Below are 17,969 nucleotides of genomic sequence, written 5' to 3'. Positions count from 1 at the left end.
CTGGGGTTAATAGCCAAATATATTGATAGCTCTGATTTTTTTTTCTTTTCTTTTTTTATTGATTTTTTACGGAGAGGAAGGGAGAGGGATAAAGAGTTAGAAACATCGATGAAAGAGAAACATCGATCAGCTGCCTCCTGCACACCCCCTACTGGGGATATGCCCGCAACCAAGGTACATGCCCTTGACCGGAATCGAACCTGGGACCCTTCACTCCACAGACCGATGCTCTATCAACCGGTCAGGGCTAGCTCTGATGCTTTTAAAATCTTTTCCCTCCACCATAGAGAGCCACGGATTCTCTTCATGAAGATGGTCGTGGAATATTTCATTCTAAGATACAATTTTTTTCATGTAAAGATATTTTTAAAAGTAAAAAGTACTTTTGAAGGTTAAGACTAAATCAGTTTTTTCCCAGCTGACTTGCCGTAAGTTCAAATAAGTGCTAATCTGTCTCATTACCAACCGGAAGACTGAAGAAGCATAAAAAAAAAAAAAAATCAATATGTCCTAACCTTCCCGGTCATAATTGTTGGTTTGTAATTCTTCCTGCGGGAACTTGAAAACTTCCACCAACCACTGCACTGGTGCTTTGGTTTCCTTCCACCACAGAACCCAGACCCGCCTCACAGGAGCGGTAACTTCTAGGCCTGTCTCTTACCCTCTCTTTGTATTGGAGGCATGAGTTTCCCATAGGCCCAGAGTTATTTTGCCCACTAGCTGCTTGCCGTTTGATATTCAGACTGCAGAGAGCATTGCCAGACCAGGCCGGCCACAGTGATTTCCCATTTATCTGGAAATGACGAGGGAGAAGTCACCGGGAACTTGGTCAGTGGACCAGCCGTGGTAGATGTGAGCACTGAGCTTTCTGTACGGTTGACGAGCGCGGCTGCTTGAGCTGTCTTTTCTCTTTGATTGGACAAGACTTTGAGATTCCAGAAATTTCTTTCCAAGATGTTGAATGTCAGAATGTTTTTTATTACTCAATGGTTATATGACGATATTTTTCAGAACTAGTTTCTGACTATTGTGTACACAATTCACACGCCTCTCTAGTGTGGCACTTGCAGGGTTTGTTTCTGGCTTATGGAGCTTAATGTGGTAGGAACATAGGAAGAAATATGAAGTGATAATATCAGTACCCCAGTTTTTAGTGACATTTAACATCAGATTGCTGGATTAGCTGGGGAAAAAGAATTGAGCTATGAATGTATGTGTTCTTTAACCTTTTAATTGCTCGTGTTATGGCATGATCTCTAATGTCTTTTTTTTCTATCTAATGTCTTTAAATTGTCCTTTGGACATAGAAGGGAAGAACTATGGGCTCAGATTCTCTTATTAGTAAACCCGTGGGGCCAGATGTATTTTGGAATTCAGAATTTTTTGGATTTTAGAAAAGTATAGTGTGCATAATATACATTAATGTAGCACCCATTGCAGACTCTGGAGCATTTTATGAAGCAAAATATATATAAATATTTACATTAAATGGGCCAAATAAAGATTATAAAGAGTATCACCACATGAGGTCTGATTTTGTTTCCAAGGTTTTATAGAAACTTGGAATTTTGGAATTGAGGATAAGGAATGAAGAAGAAGCAGTCTTCATTATAAGGGAACTATTTGCTCCTTTTGTTTTTTTATATTAGTCAACAAATTATTTGTTAGAAATTTTCCCCACAAAACTTTACTTACCAAATAAGAAAGAATGTGGGGTCCAGGAACCTAAGTCACCCATTGCATTCAGATTTATATCAATAGCAGATAGGCCACAAAACCTTTCATTTGTTTGAACTTTGCCCACAGATTATTATATTCTGGCTCTGTTGTTTTCTTATAACTATTTGGTCTTTGTGTATCCAAAATCATCCATCAGTATATTGGTTGGTAGTGCTTATGTCTTACAGAAATAGACAGTTGCTTGGCTTCGTTATTCTAGCTTGTTTTGTAATGAGCTGTGTTCATGCTATAAAAGGATAACTGGTAACCAGTGCTTTGGAAAATAGGTCATACTCTGCCAAGAGGGTCCTATAGACTATTGTGTGCATGTGCTCCGTTCAGTCTGAAAAGCCTTTTTTCCCTCAAGGTTTAATCATTTAAGAGCCAGAAAACCAGCACTGTTTCTGTGTCATCTTCAGGGGCTGGTAGTAGTAGTAGAGTTGGAGATTCTCCTGGTATTTTTACCTCTAGGTGTGTAGTATATTAGGAAAAGTCTAAATGATTGCTGTACATGATTTCAGTTTGGCAATTGAGGTGAATGTGTGCTCACTAATAGCTTAGTTTCCAGATCATTTTACATAGGAATACAGTCTGACTTAGATTTATCTTTTAGTCTTGATTTTGTGAAGCATAATTTCTGATTGCCCTTGCCTGAGTCATTTGTATACTCTGGAAGAAAGCAAATACAATTTATATTCACAGGTATATGTAAGTATTCTTCAGCTTTCAACCTGACTAATGAAGTATGCTTGGTTCAGTATTTGCGAAGTTTAGAATACCTTCTTTTTTATTAATTAAAACATTGTATAAATTTTTGAAGGCTTATGTTTCCTTATGAAACTATAACCAAAGGATATTTCAAAAAAAAATTAGATTGCTTAAGAACTTGCAGGCAACATGCTTTAAATTTTAGAACTGCTCTTCAGAATAAGAAATACAAGTGTTTTCCACACTTGTATTGTACACAAACAATAGGGTGGTGAAGGCCTGGGTCTGGGGTCAGGGCGGGCTAGAAGGGGTCAATGGGGGTAGAAGGGAGGGCATATGTAATACTTTCAAAAATAAAGATGTTAAAAATAATAATTTTAAAAGGGCGCTATTGCAAGTAATCCCTTACTGGGGTGCTGTTCTCAGAGTGCCCACAAGAGGGCACTATTTCAACTAATCCCTAACCATGGTGTTGTTCTCAAAATGTCCACAAGAGGGCGCCAGGAAATACTCGTGTTTTCTAAAATTGCGTATTATAAACCAAAAGTTAGGGGAGCACATATCATATCAGCAAAACCCTACCATCAGAAAATATATTAAACTGTTTCTCTCCGAAGGTCAGTGTTTGGGCATATATGGGCAGTGAAATGCTACCCCATGAAAACAATTGAAAACTTAATAAGTTTTTATTGATTTTATTTTTTATAATATTTTTATTTCAGAGAGGAAGAGAGAGGGAGGGAGGGAGAGAGATAGAAACATCTATGATGAGAGAGAATCGTCGATCAGCTGCCTCCTGCACGCCCTCTACTGGGGATGGAGCCCACAACCTGGGCATGTGCCCTTGACTGGAATCGAACCCAGGACCCTTCAGTCCACAGGCCAACACTCTATCCACTGAGCCAAACCAGCTAGAGCAAGTTTTATTGATTTTAGAAAGAGGGAGGGAGAGATAGAAACATTGATGAGAGAGAAACATCAACATCAATCAGCTGCCTTTTGTGCACCCCTTGCTTGGGATACAGCCCACACCCTGGCATGTTCCCTGACCAGGAATCAAACCTGTGGCCTCCTGTGCATGGGTCAACACACTCAACCACTGAACCATGCTAGTTGGGCTTATAAAACTTTGTTTATTGATTTTTAGAGAGGAAAGGAGAAAGAGAAACAAACATCAATTTCTTGTTCCACTTATTTATGCATTCATTGGTTGATTCTTGTATGTGCCCTGACCGGGGATCAAACCCACAAACTTGGTATATCGGGACTACGACACTAACCAACTGAGCTACTCAGCCAGGCTAAACCCTCTCTCTCTTGCATAGAATTTTCAACTCCTCTCAAGCTAACATTTTTGTGAAGGAAATTAGCCAGCCATTTTCCATACTAGTAATGCTCTCTCTAGTTCATTTTGCTTTCTTCTGTTTTAAATTTATTTGAGAGTCAGGAACCAGGATCACCAGACTCTCAAAGTCTAGATATACCCTCCCCCATTATCTACCCCCAACACACACACTCTCCTTGTTTTTAGAAATACAAATCTTGCATAGTTGGTTCTCTTTTCAGAGTATCCTATGCAGCAAAACTTTTCCTAGTTATATAATGCACTTTTCTTGCCCGGCGTGTAAGTAAAAGCTTACTTTAGTCTGACTTGATATTTAGAGAGGAAGATGCCAATTGGGAAGAAGCCTGTCAGTTTGTCGAGCCTGCCCATGACAGGCGGGGTGCGGAGGAGCTTCTCTGGTGACGAAGAGTTGACTCCTCCTCCATATCGAACCCTGCCAGCACAGACAGCCCTGGAGGCCTTCCCACCTCCCAGCACTAGCCAGGAGTTCAGTCCCAGCCTCAAAACAGGTAACTAGTGGCCTCACACCTCAGGTACTGCAGAGGGCCAGGTCTGGGCAGGGTGGTGGGAGACGAGGTCTGGCATGCCAGGTGCGGACTCATTAAGTTTTTCGTTTCTTTCCACTGAAAACTTCATTTTCACTAGTCCTCCTCGATAGTCACCTCACTCCTAGTGAAAGGTGAGTCATCAGGGAAGGAAGGTTTTTTTATCTTGTTATAAACCATTTCGGAGCTTTAAATTAGGGTAAAGTTATACTTTCAGTTTATGGAATTGTGAGGCAACTTGGATTAGTTCATGGTTTCATTGAAATAGTTGAACATTTGCCTTACGGAGTTCTATTTGACTTGACAGGGGTGGCGGGGGGCGGGGGGGAGAAATGTGCCATTAGGGATCTATCTGATTAATCAAATCCAAAGATGAGGCTTTGATCATAGCATTCCATAGCATCTCATTCATTAGAAAGGATGTGTTTTTTGTTTCAGTGTAATCTTGGTTCTGGTGATAACATTTACCACAATCTTTAGTTGAAGTAACATGGACTTGGAAATACGGTACCCAGCTAATTTTGGTGTTGAATTTTAGTGAAATTTGTTTCCATAATTTCATGTTTACTTATGTATAATGATTAAGTGAGTTGTATTTCATTTGAGTTTAATTGGTTAGGCCGAGCTGGTAGGTTGTTCGGAAAACTACAGAAGGTTTTGCACTCCGACAGACTGCATTTGTGTGGGATGAACTATAGTGGATGTGAGCACAGGTCAGAGGGCTGAGAACCACAGCTGTGTCCGCCTTGGCATATCTTCTGCCACATCCTAACTGTTGCTTTAAACCAGGTGGTTTTATCTGACCAGCATTGTTTAAAACGCCTTTTGTACATTGAAAACTAAGGTGGGACTGATACCTGCTTTCTTCTCATTCCTCTGTTTGCTAATTTATTTATTTGATTGGTTGGTTGGTAATATTTTTGCACCTCAAGTTATCAGCCCCCTTTTTTTTTTTTTTTGCCATTTTAAGATGTGTTCTTTAGTTTTTGCCTAACGGTGTTATTAGGTCATCTTGATCCTTCCCAGTCTGTTTTCTCTGATGTCCTTATAGCGAGAGGAAATTACACACATATATGTATATATATGTAATAGATTAGGACTGCAAACCCAAGTTTATCTGCTGTTTAATGGAAGAAACTTCAAAGTCTATCTAAAGAACATTACTGTTTTCTTTCTTGTTTGTCTCTTTAATCGTATCTTTTTGTACTTGTTACATATGAAATCGTCTTCTTCAACGTATGTAATTAACTATAGATATTGTGAGCTCTGGATGTATTTGAGTTTTTATTGGGTTTTAGTTGTATTGTCTTTAGGCATTAGACTGATTTTGAAGATGGGCGTCACGTTTTGTGAGCGGTGACTGGTTCGTGTAAAATGAAACTTGACTTCTGGGATGGGCGAAACCCAGGAACTTAGCGAGATGCCTGTGGTGGGAACCCAGGCCTCGGTGGTTTCCTTCTCCCACCCGTGTCTGTATGTCCTCTGAGCAGGAGCACATCTGTGGGACCCATGTGGTCTTACTCGGGTGAAACAGGACTACGATGTCTAAACTATGTCAAAGCTGCGGTTGATTAGCTGTTGCGTTTATTATATTTACGGGCTTCTTGCTAGGAAAATGTGATTCCCATTAGCGTATCTCTTGAAATGTTAATGACTAGAGTCCGCAAAGTGACTCCTTTTAAAAATAGAGCTAAGGAAAAGTGCATTTGTGTAGAAAGTGAAATGTAGCCACAGGACCTATTCTATTTCATCCATCCTTCATTGAGAATAAGACCTGGAAAGGAGAAATGATTAGTGTGAAGATACCAGGCAGGCTTTATTTTAGGTTCCATTAAAACAAAAACTGCATTAGAACATTCCACATCTGAGTGAATGTTTCACCTTTATCTTGAGTTACTTTTTTTTAAGCATATTGTTTCCATATTTTAACATGAGTAGAAGCATAATCCAGAAATTTGGTGTTAATAATAAACGCACATAGTTTCAGGATGTGCTTTAGAATCTCAATTTACCTTCCTTGCATTTAAAAAATCAACATCTGTTTGAATGGAACATGTTTGGTCTTGAAGCACGTTAATTCTTTTTCATTCATTTAGCCATCTGATCATCATATAACAAGATACTGTTTTAATCAACCTTTTATTGTGGGTACTGCACCTTTAATGAAACTTGGGGTTGTTGTTGTTTTTTTTCTTTTTGTGTGTTTATTTTCATGGTATTGTTCAGATGTCCTTAACAATTAATGCATGTTGGTTAGATTTAAAGGATATATACTTGCTATTTTTCGTAAAAGCATTTTTATTAAGTACTTTTTTAAAGAAAGGAAAACTGCATAGTCTTGTTTGCTGTACCTTTCAACAGTCTGATTGGTATTTGTTTTGCTATTATTAGGGTATAGTGTATTCACTTTTCTGTCTTTGGGCTATTGAGTTTTTTTAACATCATTACCAAAACAAGTAACAAAGTAAAATAAGATGAATTGGCATCTCTGTAACAATTATTCTTTTAATTATTAAATAAGATATCAAAGACCATTATTTTTGAAACTAATCTTTTGTAACTAAAATCAAGACAGGGTATTTTTCTATGCATACACTGTTGACTTTAAAAGTGTAGCCACTTGAATATTGTTCATAGAGTTACTCCTCTATATGAAAACTTAGTTGGCTTACTACTCATCTAACTAGAGCCCTCATTCTCCCCATAAATCGACTGTTTTTTTCTGTATAAGCAGTTCCCACTTTACATTCTATAGATACGCATCCCCTCCAATTGTGATGAAAAGATCCATAATGGAGGATACAGAGCACTTTTTTCCTTTTCTGTGAGCCTGTGCCTGCAGAAAGCAAGCAGGTTTCCTCCGTGAGCCAGACATGGTGACGCGGGTGTGGGAGCCCTGTCCTGCCGCTGCCGCCAAGATAGCAGCAGCCAGCCGCTCCCACTGCACAGAGCCCTTCCCAGTGCTGGCCTCATGTTGCCAGGGTTTTGTGTGAAATCTCTTGGTTTCAAAGTAATCAAATTTAAAATGAACCAAGGGACACAGGTAAGATGGGGAAAGCACAGTTTGTTGCCTCTGATTTAGCAGATCTGGGTGAAGAAACAGCATTGCTCACCATGCATTAGGTTCCAGTGAGTGTCTTATACAAGATCACCTGTTCTTGAAATTCTTTGAAACTTGGCCAACTCAATTTTGGTTCAACAATAACTTCTTAAGAAACCTGAACACAACTCTTGAAGGTTGGCTGTTATTAAGACTTATTTTTAACACCTAGCTGAGATCTTTTTTTCTTTTTAGAGAGAGGAAGGGAAAGAGAGAGAGAGACATCATCTGGCCTGCCTCCCATACGAACCCTAACCGGGAATCGAATCCCCAACCTGAGTATGTGCCCTGACCAGGAACTGAACCTTCACCTTTTGATGTGTGGGACGATGCTTCAGCCAGCTGAGCCACCCGGCCAGGACGGGTCATTTTTATTTAAAAAGTGGGAAAGTGATTTTTTGGAAGGGATGAGTTCTGTAGGAAGTAGGGGTAGCTCTCAGGGAAAGGAATTAGGACAGTCGGAAGTTACTGAGTAATTATGCCAAAGGACAGCCATTTAAGTTGAGGGGCTTATAAAAAGAGTTAGCAAAATCCCATAATTAAACAGCTAATTTTTGCATACGACCAGTGCTGGGCCCTGGCCGGTGTGGCTCAGTTGGATGGGCATCGGCACGTGCACCAAAAGTTTGCTGGTTCATTCCCAGTCCGGGCACATAAAAAATATTATAATGACCCAGGACTGGGTCTGTAAAAAATGTTTTTATTTTAAAAAAGACCAGTGCTGGACCCAGCAAGGAAAAATTTTTTTTGTCTTCATCCTTGCCCATGTAATAGAAAGAGCCTTTCTGTCACTAGAAATTCTGACTAGCATGATTTGAGTGACTATCCAGAAATCTAAACTCCACTGAAAATATTGGAAACTGAAAAATAATTCTCCATAAAAATAAAGACCAATTAGAACGTGACCTATTTGTAAATTGAGGACTGCCTATACAGTTGGTTGTTTTGTTTTTGGTTTTGTTTTTCATTAAAAAGCAAATCGTCAGATAAGAACTCAGGTAGGCAATACTGCTAGTAAGTGATCCCATTGGTAATGTTAGCCATTTTGCACCAATTATTTTCAAATTGCTGATGTCAATAAATTTTTTATTTTGCCTAATAATCAGTTTATTATTTATTTTATTAGTATGTTATATACTTTATATTCTATTTATATTATAGGTAATACTTTGTATTTGTATATCAGATTTATATCTCTTTTCTACCGGGAGTCTTTTTAATAAAGGTACTCCTTGGAGTTAATAAGATTATATTAAAGTCATATTTATTGTGTTGTTAGTTTTTAAATATAGCTCAGGACCATGCAAGATAATACAGCATTGTTTGTATAGACATTGACATAAAAGTGAATACTTAACCATAAGAAAAATTTTATATATATATTTTATTGATTTTTTACAGAGAGGAAGGGAGAGGGATAGAGAGTTAGGAACATCGATGAGAGAGAAACATCGATCAGCTGCCTCTTGCACACCCCCTACTGAGGATGTGCCCGCAACCAAGGCACATGCCCTTGACCGGAATCGAACCCGGGACCCTTCAGCCCGCAGGCCGACGCTCTATCCACTGAGCCAAACCAGTCAGGGCCATAAGAAAAATTTTAATTATTCTAGTCAAATTAGGGATCTCTCTTATCTTGACTATTTTGTTGAAGATATCTATTGTGCAGGGTCCACTATGCAGTATTCTATTTTGGAACTTTCCTTAACTGCTAATGCATTTTGAAAACTAAAATGTTTGTACTTCACCGTAAAGCTGGTGGAACCTGAAGATTAAAAGCAGTCTGAATACTCCAGAAAGGCTTAGTAACATCCCGTACCTTTGTCTCTCTCATGCAGTGACTACATTGCAGCTGAAGGAGGAGTTGATAGATGGAGAGGACTACAGTTTCCTGCAAGGAGCATCTGACCCGGAAAGCAATGGCTCTGCCAACTTCTACATCAAGCAGGAGCCCTGAGGGGGCTCAGAAACGGAGGGTGGGAGGGAAGTTTCACACGGGACTGATTTGTAGTCCACCCAGCTGTACGCGGGGCTGTTCTACTGGGACATTTTGCTAAACAAAAAATTTCAGTTCCGGGTTTTTCAGGTGGGTGGGGAAACTATTTTAGTCGTGGGGGGAAATTTTTCAATTTATAAAGATGGACAATTTTTGTGTTGTATTTGAAGCTTTTGAAAGAATTTTGTAATATTTTACACGTTTGGATTTATGTGCATTGTTAACAAGAACTGAAATTCTAACTTTTTTGGTAAGATTAAAGTTTAGGTAGCAGGACTGAAAGAAATGATTTAAGAAGGATATAGTTGTAAATGCAAGTGAACTGTCAATACAAATGAACCTTTTTGGTACCTGTTGGGAGATTTGGGGATTTTAGAAGTTCGGCCAGTCACATCTCCAGCTTCCTTTGCTGCAGAAATATGCAACTGAACCCCCTCCTGGAGGGGTTGTCACCAAATGGATCATGGAAGGGGTGATTAATTCTGCTTGTCTGCATTTTTATTGCAGGCCATTTTAAATGTTTGTACAGAAATGTTTTTCATTCTGTGAACATTTATTTGGAGTTCTATATGAAACTGGAAGAACTCTGGATACTTTTCTATGTTTTCCTTTAATTAAAAAATGATAAAAATGATCCTAACACTAAAGTGTTAAACTGGAATGGTTGACCAGATATACAGGATGTCATTCTACAAGTTGAGGGGTAGGGAAAAATGCAATATTGTTCTAAGTTTATTTTATTTTCCTTACTAAAAAGTACCCCACAAAAGGGATTTTGATTAGTTCTCCGCCACTTCCCTCCATCTGTGAGATAATACTTGATATAACCACACCCCAAAACAGATGTTCTGTGTTACCAGGAGAATCAAATTCAAAGTTGTTTAAAGCCAAAATAAGTTTAGATTTCAAAATCATTCCAGCTCTGCTTTTAACTATCCTGGATTTGTTAGAAAACTAATTTGAAAGAGAATTTAATTTTCTTAAAATTCCATATATATCTATATAGTATGAGCTGTCTTTACTTGTGTTCAGAATTAGTTTTAACAATAATAACTGATTTGGACCATTTTGAACATTCCCTATTTTAAAATTCGTATGGCTTCCTTTCAAAAAAGGATCTAAGGGTAAATTGGTGAAAGGTTTGCTCTCTGCATTTTCTAACGTTGAGTTGTGACTGAATGAGAGAGCTCTAGCGTTTACCAGTGAGGTTCATAAACTAAACTCTCAGGAATTATTGCATCTGTTCTAGAAGTGCTTCTGGGTCTTAGCCTGGCCTCTTCAGAGTGGTGATAGTGACCATCTCCTCTGGAATATAGGTAGGGCTAATTAGAAATTAATCAAAATGATTAAACTCTACAGTCCTTCAACCTATGGAATGCTTTAAAAAATGTTCATGGAAAGCCCCAGGAGACATTTAGGTAAGATTTTTGTTTGAATTTTAAAATGCATAGAACATTAAAAACCAGCAATTTATTTTCTAAAATAATGCTCTACTTTTGGGAATAATAGCATTGGTAATACGCACAGGTTTACCTCATTCTATGCAAGAGGGGTTAATAACATAAGGTTTTGTAGTTGCTACTGGAAGTAAAATTTGTTGCTTTATTAATGTAAGAATGTATGGAATCGCATGTCAACATTTCTTAATACTGACTCTTTAGGGGCATAAATGCAGATCATATCAACGCCAAGTTGATCCTCATGTGTCAAATATATGTGAAATTCCGCTGTTAAATTACTGGATGCTTATCTTAAACAACATTACTGAGAGGGACCTACTGTAAATGTGACATCCTCACACTTCCCAAATCTTTAACTCTTAAGGATCTTCCCGTAAACTTAAAGCCTAGACGACTTCCAAAGCAGGCGTTACAACCATCTTTATTCTCAGACTCAGTGAGTTAAACCCAGGACTCTGATTTCATGAGATGGGCACGAGAAGCCTGTTGGATGGCTTGCTCTTCCAGTACCTTGGGCTCAGAGGCTCAGTAGGGAACTGAGTTAGTCAGGAGGGATTTGATTTGGAGCCTGGTAATTAGTTCTGTGAAATGCTCATTTGTTTATAAGCTTCCGGTTCTAGAGCAAAGCCAGGCTCCGAGTGCTTTTTAATTTCCCGCCTATTCGTGAAGGTGGTTCTTGTCTTGATCCCATGGCCACAGTTAAAGGTTGGTAGGACTTCCTACGTCTCAATACAATCTGAAGCCCTCTTCGTTGTTCAAACTCTTTAACTCCTGCTGCCAGTGAGCAGAAAGTAAGTTCATGCAGAGGAGATTTCTGTATTAGCCATAACTCCAGTTGTACAACTCAGCCCCATTATCTTTTACGGTTCAAAATGTACTGCTGACCTTGGGTTTGTTTTTGTTTTTTTCCTGTTAGGATTATTTGGGGCTTTTGGTAGTTTAAATTCTTTAACCTTTTCTTTGCTGTGTATGAGGAAAGCTAAAGCTGTTATCAACTTCTTTTTCTACGGATACTAACACGGGTTTTCAGTGTTTGTTTGTTGTTATTATTAATTTTGCGTGATGTGAATACCCTCTCCCATCAATATTTGTATTATGGTGCTATATATTTGGTAATGATCCTTTACTATTGGGAAGGGATTTTAAAAATACTGTGATTAAACTGGGTTTCTTCCTTTGATTTTCATATTTTAAATAAAGCCACAGTCATTTATACAAAAGAAAAGCGTCTGTCCCTGGGCAAGTCTTTTGAGGACAGAGGTCAAAGTAAACTGCATAAGGTTTTTACATCATTTCTGTATGTATTTGATATATAGACCAATATCTGTACAAATTTAATCTTTTATTTTCTTGGTAACTTGTGATCATTGAGAAAGTATTTGAAACTTTCTCAGGAAGTGTATATAATGGCGTGAAAAATTCTTCGGAGAAATTTATGTTCCTTTCATTTTTACCAGATTGCAAATTTCCAGCATGAATGTGAAAGCATTAAAATTATAACTTTGTGTACAAGATGAAAATAATTCACTAAATTTGCCCTTTTTTACACAAAATAAAATGTTAAAGTTAAGTTGTATTTGAGCAATTCTTTAATACTCTTTGGTCTTTGAGAGGTTTTTTTCTTTATTAAAAACATTGAGTGCCTTCTGTAAGCAATCAGAGGCCCCTGTGGAAGTCAGACCAGCTTCTTCCTCACGGCCCCTGCAGTTGAGTGAGAGAATGTGCTCCTGGCCGACAATGAAGGAAGAATACGGTGGATATATGGACAAGGATGCATCCGACCACAGCGGAAGCAGAGGTGAGTGTGGACCACTTAGGGATTTACTGTATTCATTTGTGTGGGTTTTTTGTTTGTTTTTTCATGTTTAACATCTTAATACAGATCAGGGAGTCTGGTTCATTTCAGCTCCTTCACTGCCAGACCTGGGGGCAGGGACTACTTCAGTTTCTTGCCTTTTTGTGATGACCAAGGTTATAAAAGTATCTGCAGCTTCAGACTTTAAACTTCACATTATCTTTCTTTTTCTTGATCTTGACATATTCGGCATCCTTTCACCTGGCTGTGAGCAGGAAGTTCCTGATTGCCTCGATTTTGCGATGCCTGTCTCCACGGTGCGAACGCAAGACAGGCACCTCAGATGACCCCCCTGTTCCCTGGGTACCATCCAAGAGGCCAGAGAGGACTTACATAACATTAGCTGGCACGTGGTATTTCAGGGGTGACTTGCTTGCTAGGGGGCTTTTTTTTTTCAAGCTCTGTTAACCGCTTAAGCAAAGTTTATAGGATGTAAATAAATTGTCCCAGCCAGCTGGCGCTGTTTACATCGAGAGAGAATACAAGGACCTCTTCCTTACCAACGAGTGACTCTTTGGAAAATTAATCAACTTCTGCAAAAGCAGTTTGTAGAGGATTTTCTGGATGTAAGATAGTAATGAGATGGCTTGGGTCTCTTTCGGAGTTTATTTAATCACACTTTAGAAAAATAGAAGGCATTCCAAGAAAACAGATGTGGAACCTAATTTCTGCCGTTTCCTACCTTAAATGGCTTGAACAGTTGCCCTAGAAAGTTGGAATTCCCAGATTGGGACACATTTACTATCCCACAAGCTTTGGTATATATGTTCTTTTAAAGTTTTTATATGTATATATTCTTTAAACCATTATAGCCTCTTGGGAAACTATTTTCCTGATGTGCTTTATGCCCAGGATTGTGTTTTAAGAGCATCCAGTGCTTCCCCCTAACAAGTCAATGTTGAGCTCTGTATTATTTATCCAGCCCCTGGGATTGGGAGAACAGTGACTCTATTTCCTCTCTATAGACTGTTACTGAGGCTGGAGTAACGCTTGTGGGCCTGTTAAAAGTGTCCGGCCTCTCAAGCAGGCAAAAAAGGATTGCCTACTGCCAACAAATAGATGAGAGTGGAAAAAAAGTAATTATTTTAAATACAGGGGCGGGTGACAGGTTTACAGTTGTGAGTACGTGAAACAGTTTATTATTTATTATTGTATTTTCCATCTGAAGAACTGTAAGCCTACTTTTGCCCACCCATCATGCATTTACTGTATTCAAACAAAAGCTTTATGGAAAACATGCATGAGTGGTCCACTTCACACACCAGCTGGTATATAGGATTATGTCCCAAACCCAACCTTCCTCCCAAAGCAGTACTTTTTTTAATTTTATTTTTCAGTTACAGTTTACATTCCATTTTTTTTTCATTGACTCTAGACAGGGAGAAAGAGAAACAGGATGTGAGAGAGACATCGATAGGCCACCTCCCCCGACACGCCCAGACCAGGATCGGACCTGCAACCCAGGTATGTACCCTGACCAGGAATCAAACCCACAGCCTTCCAGTGCATGGGACGGTGCTCCAACCAACCAAGCCACACAGGCCAGGACTACATTCAATATTCTGTCTTAGTTTCTAGTGTACAGCTTAGTGGTTAGGCAATCATATACTTTACAGAGTGGTCTGCCCAATGTTTCCAGCACACCCACCTGGCACCATACATAGTTATTATTGTTGATTATATTCCCTCAGAGGCAGTACTTTCAACCTCACCACAGTCTACCCTTTCTTGCACTTCTACCAAAATGAAGTCCTAGCATCCACTCCTTTCTCTCAGCTCTCACCACTGCAAATTTGACTTCACTTAACCCTGCAAACTCGAGACTTGCTCACGTCACTTAGATAACTGTAAAGGCAGTAAAGCACAGTGGCCAAGAACGTGGAATCCGAAGCCAGCTGCTAGGATTGGATCTGACACCTTCCCTTCTTAGTCGCGTTTAAGGTGTCTCAGTTGTAAAATGGGGACCTTAGTACCAACCTCCTGAAAGTTGTAAAGATTAAAATGAATTCATGTGTGTAAAGTTCTTAGAACAGCCCTGGCCCAGAGTAAGCTTGGACTTAACTACTGCTTTGGATCCAAGTACCTCCGCAGTGTGCATGAGAATCACCGGGGAGCACACATTAAAGTGGGGATCCCCAGGCCCGCCCCAGAATATGGAACCTTAACCATCAAACTTTACCACATGTACCATATATGAACACGAGATTACATTTTAAATGGAAAAATAATTTAGAAAATGTTCAACTCCTCCTGACATTTTTTTACACCAAGCTGTCAGTGTATGTGCCATTGTCGTGTGTAGCAGTATGCAGTAAAAGTAACACCGAAGTCAAAAAACAAAAAGTAAAGAAAAACCAAATAAAGAAAAAAAAAGTGTAACACTGAGTCTTGCATAGGGAAGTGGCATTTAGCTTTCACCAGTTTCCTAACAGAACAGTTATTCATAGACCCATGTATTTCTATAATCTCCCGTTTTTAAGCCCGACTCCGGGTGATCAGTGCCATTTGGCATCAGAGGATGAATTTTGTAACCACTCTGCTGTGATGCAGGAAGCAGGCGTGATAAGTACTTTATCCCGGGGAGGAGAGAGCCATAGGGTTGCAGAACACGTGTACCAGCAGTGGGCCAGGCACTGGGTTAACTTCTTTATATTCATGCCTGCCTTAACCCTGCCTTGCAGTGGTACCATTTTACAGATGCCTTGAGGCTCCCATTTTCTCATGTATAAGTTGCCCAATTTGCAATTGATAAAATGTATGGATGATAGTACGTTTCACTCTATCAAGTTTCAACAAACTGTTTGTACAGAAACATACATTTCTGCATCAGCGAAAGAGGCTGGGACATTCATTATGCTGTTTCCTTACTGGGTTTCTTAGATGCACTAGTGCCGCATGTGGCCCCTCGTTAGCCTCACTACTTTCCCACTAGAGTCTTAAGATGCACTGAGGTGCTGAGGAAGATTAATTAGTTCTGGATAATGCTAACCTAATGTGTTCTAGCCAGGAAACCAAGTCACTTCTTCCAACTTGGGGCCAAGGAAGCACAGGAGGCTGCACCCGTTTCCAAAGGCTTTATTGGTAAATATGCTTTAGAAAAGATGGATCCTTTTGCTTCCAGGTCAGTGGAATGAAGAGCTGTCCCAGGACACATCAAGTGGAGCCAAGGGGACTGATGCTTTGTCCACCTCTTATTCATAGATCCAGTCAAAAGCACAAGACTTGTAGTTGACCAGTTCTTCAGGCTTAAACCACAGGCTGATTTCCCTCTCAGCACTTTTTACTGAATCACTGCCATGAATGATGTTCCTAAGAAAGAACAAAGGTTATAGTTACCACATTTCAAAGTGCAAAGGGCTGTGTGATGGACAACCACTGCAGACCTTTTCAGTCAAATTGCCACTTGAATCGGGAAACTCTCCCAAAGTATTTCCTCTTTAAAAGCAACTATAAAAGCACTTAACCCAGCCCTAGCTGGTTTGGCTTATAGCGGGATAGAGCGTCAGCCTATGGACTAAAGGGTCCCAGGTTCTATTCCAGCCAAGGGCACATGCCCTGGTTGTGGGCTCAATCCCCCAACCTCCAGGAGGGGGCGTGCAGGAGGCAGCCAATCAATGATTCTCATCGTTGATTTTTCTCTCCCTCTCCCTTCTGCTCTGAAATCAATAAAAATACATTTAAAAACAAAACACTTGAATCTGATGATAATTACCATCTAATTTAGAATCTCAAATTCTTCTAAAATTGGGCTATGCCAAATAATGATTTTTATAAGTGACCCTCAGGACTTACCTGCCAACTTGTATGCAAAAGTCTCCACGAATGGTGCCTGGCTTAGAATCTGCTGGATTGGTCTCCCCAAGCATCATTCTCCCTGTCTTCACCACATTCAGCCCCTCCCAGACCTTGACAGTAGGGAAAAGGAACATCAGGTCTGCCATTCAGGACCATTAAGAACAAACACCCCTACCAGCACACATCCATCAGACCCATCAGTGAATGAGCATCAGCTAACCTCAGTAGACAGTAGGGGGCCTGCCTAAAGTATTCCATCTAGGATACAGAGAAAAGGTCTACGCAACTGGGCAACTTTCTAGCCTAGCTGAGGTAGAAACAATACTGAGGAATCCGTATGCAGCCACAAACACAGAGAAGGTAACAGTGGGAAGAGCATCCCAGAAAACTGTTAGAGCAACAGTTGGCAAAGATTGGCACGACAGGGGACAGTGTATTCCCAGGAAGAACAAAGAACAAAAGGTCATCCTCAAGGAACAGGAAGGGGATCTACTTGCTCAATAATTTCAGTGGCTCCCTATTGTACCCTCTACTTTCACTCCCAACTGGACGTTAATGCCACAGGAAGGACTAGCCTGCTTTCTAGCTCGGGAGTACACAGAACGTTCCCTACGCCGATTCCCCTTCCTTTTTCCTCCCAAGCTCCTAGTTGCTCCGTTAACTGACCTCCAGCAGGCTCCATCTGTAAAGCAAGGAGACTGGAGGAGGTCTAGGAAAGCGACAGTCACTTACCATGGCCACCACAGGCCCCGAGTTCATGTACTTCACCAGCCCCGGGTAGAAGGGCCGGTCTTTCAGGTCAATGTAGTGCTGCTTCAGGAGGTCCTCAGAGGCCTGCCACCCAAGAGAGGGTACCAGTTAGTGACTAAACTGGGGAGGCTCGAATATGGCTCCATCCCCGTCTCAGGACCTAGTAACATGGTAGCCAATTTAGTATTTCAGCCCATATTCATAAGGTGTGTATATTTTTTTAAAAAATGCCATCCAAACCATGAAACCATTTTACCAAAACACTGTTCTGCTTATGATGGCACCTCATAACGTCAATGACATACGGATGTTGTAATCCTCAGAGTAGATGGTCTGAGGGCCAAGGTGTCGGGAGAGAGCGGATGCAACTGAAAGATGCCGACTGGTAGCGCTTCACAGTGCCCGTCTGAACATTCCAGATGTGAACGGGGAACAAGCTCCTGTTCACTGATGAGCTCGGTGAACATTTCAGGACTCGGACACTTATCCCTTAGGGTTCCGATCTGCGAGCCCCAAACTTAACGTGGGAAACCATGACTGCCCTCCGCCAAGGGAGCCTGGGGAAAGGGCAGAGGAAGGAACACCCGCCGGAAACCTCACTCATCGCAGGTGCAGGCTAGGCACAAAAGGACGCCACGCCTCCCCTCCGGGCACAGGCAGAGCCACGTGGGCAGGGGCAGGGGCGCCGGCTGGCTT

General features: G+C 40.4%; 2 protein-coding genes and 1 pseudogene across 11 annotated transcripts in view; 1 reads left to right on the top strand and 2 right to left on the bottom strand.

The window, feature by feature from the left end:
* Positions 1-12,443, top strand: part of MBTD1 (mbt domain containing 1) — a 46,341-nt gene extending 33,898 nt beyond the window's left edge. For 6 of the 8 annotated variants that reach the window (XM_005868193.2, XM_005868194.2, XM_005868192.2 and 3 more), the window contains 2 exons: positions 4,090-4,281; positions 9,256-12,443. In XM_005868193.2, the coding sequence (XP_005868255.1) occupies positions 4,090-4,281; positions 9,256-9,374 (311 nt within the window). In that variant the 3' untranslated portion in view covers positions 9,375-12,443. The remainder of the gene's footprint in view (positions 1-4,089; positions 4,282-9,255) is intronic. The other 2 variants (XM_005868189.2, XM_005868188.2) reach the window with 1 other exon arrangement.
* Positions 12,444-12,737: 294 nt separating this feature from the next.
* Positions 12,738-14,386, bottom strand: LOC102249332 (annotated as a pseudogene).
* Positions 14,387-15,787: 1,401 nt separating this feature from the next.
* LOC102239086 (nucleoside diphosphate kinase A) overlaps positions 15,788-17,969 on the bottom strand; it is a 10,038-nt gene continuing 7,856 nt past the window's right edge. For 2 of the 3 annotated variants that reach the window (XM_014541193.1, XM_014541194.1), the window contains exons 3-5: positions 17,256-17,357; positions 16,521-16,633; positions 15,788-16,037 (exon numbers count right to left, since the gene is read on the bottom strand). In XM_014541193.1, the coding sequence (XP_014396679.1) occupies positions 15,920-16,037; positions 16,521-16,633; positions 17,256-17,357 (333 nt within the window). In that variant the 3' untranslated portion in view covers positions 15,788-15,919. Of the gene's footprint in view, positions 16,038-16,520; positions 16,634-17,255; positions 17,358-17,578; positions 17,845-17,969 lie in introns of those variants that run through there. The other variant, XM_014541192.1, reaches the window with a different exon arrangement.

This window comes from Myotis brandtii, unplaced genomic scaffold (genome assembly GCF_000412655.1).
Source record: "Myotis brandtii unplaced genomic scaffold, ASM41265v1 scaffold265, whole genome shotgun sequence".
Classification (NCBI taxonomy): domain Eukaryota; kingdom Metazoa; phylum Chordata; class Mammalia; order Chiroptera; family Vespertilionidae; genus Myotis; species Myotis brandtii.
The sequence above is the reverse complement of the archived record's forward strand: the minus strand, read 5'-3'. Positions and strand labels throughout refer to the sequence as shown.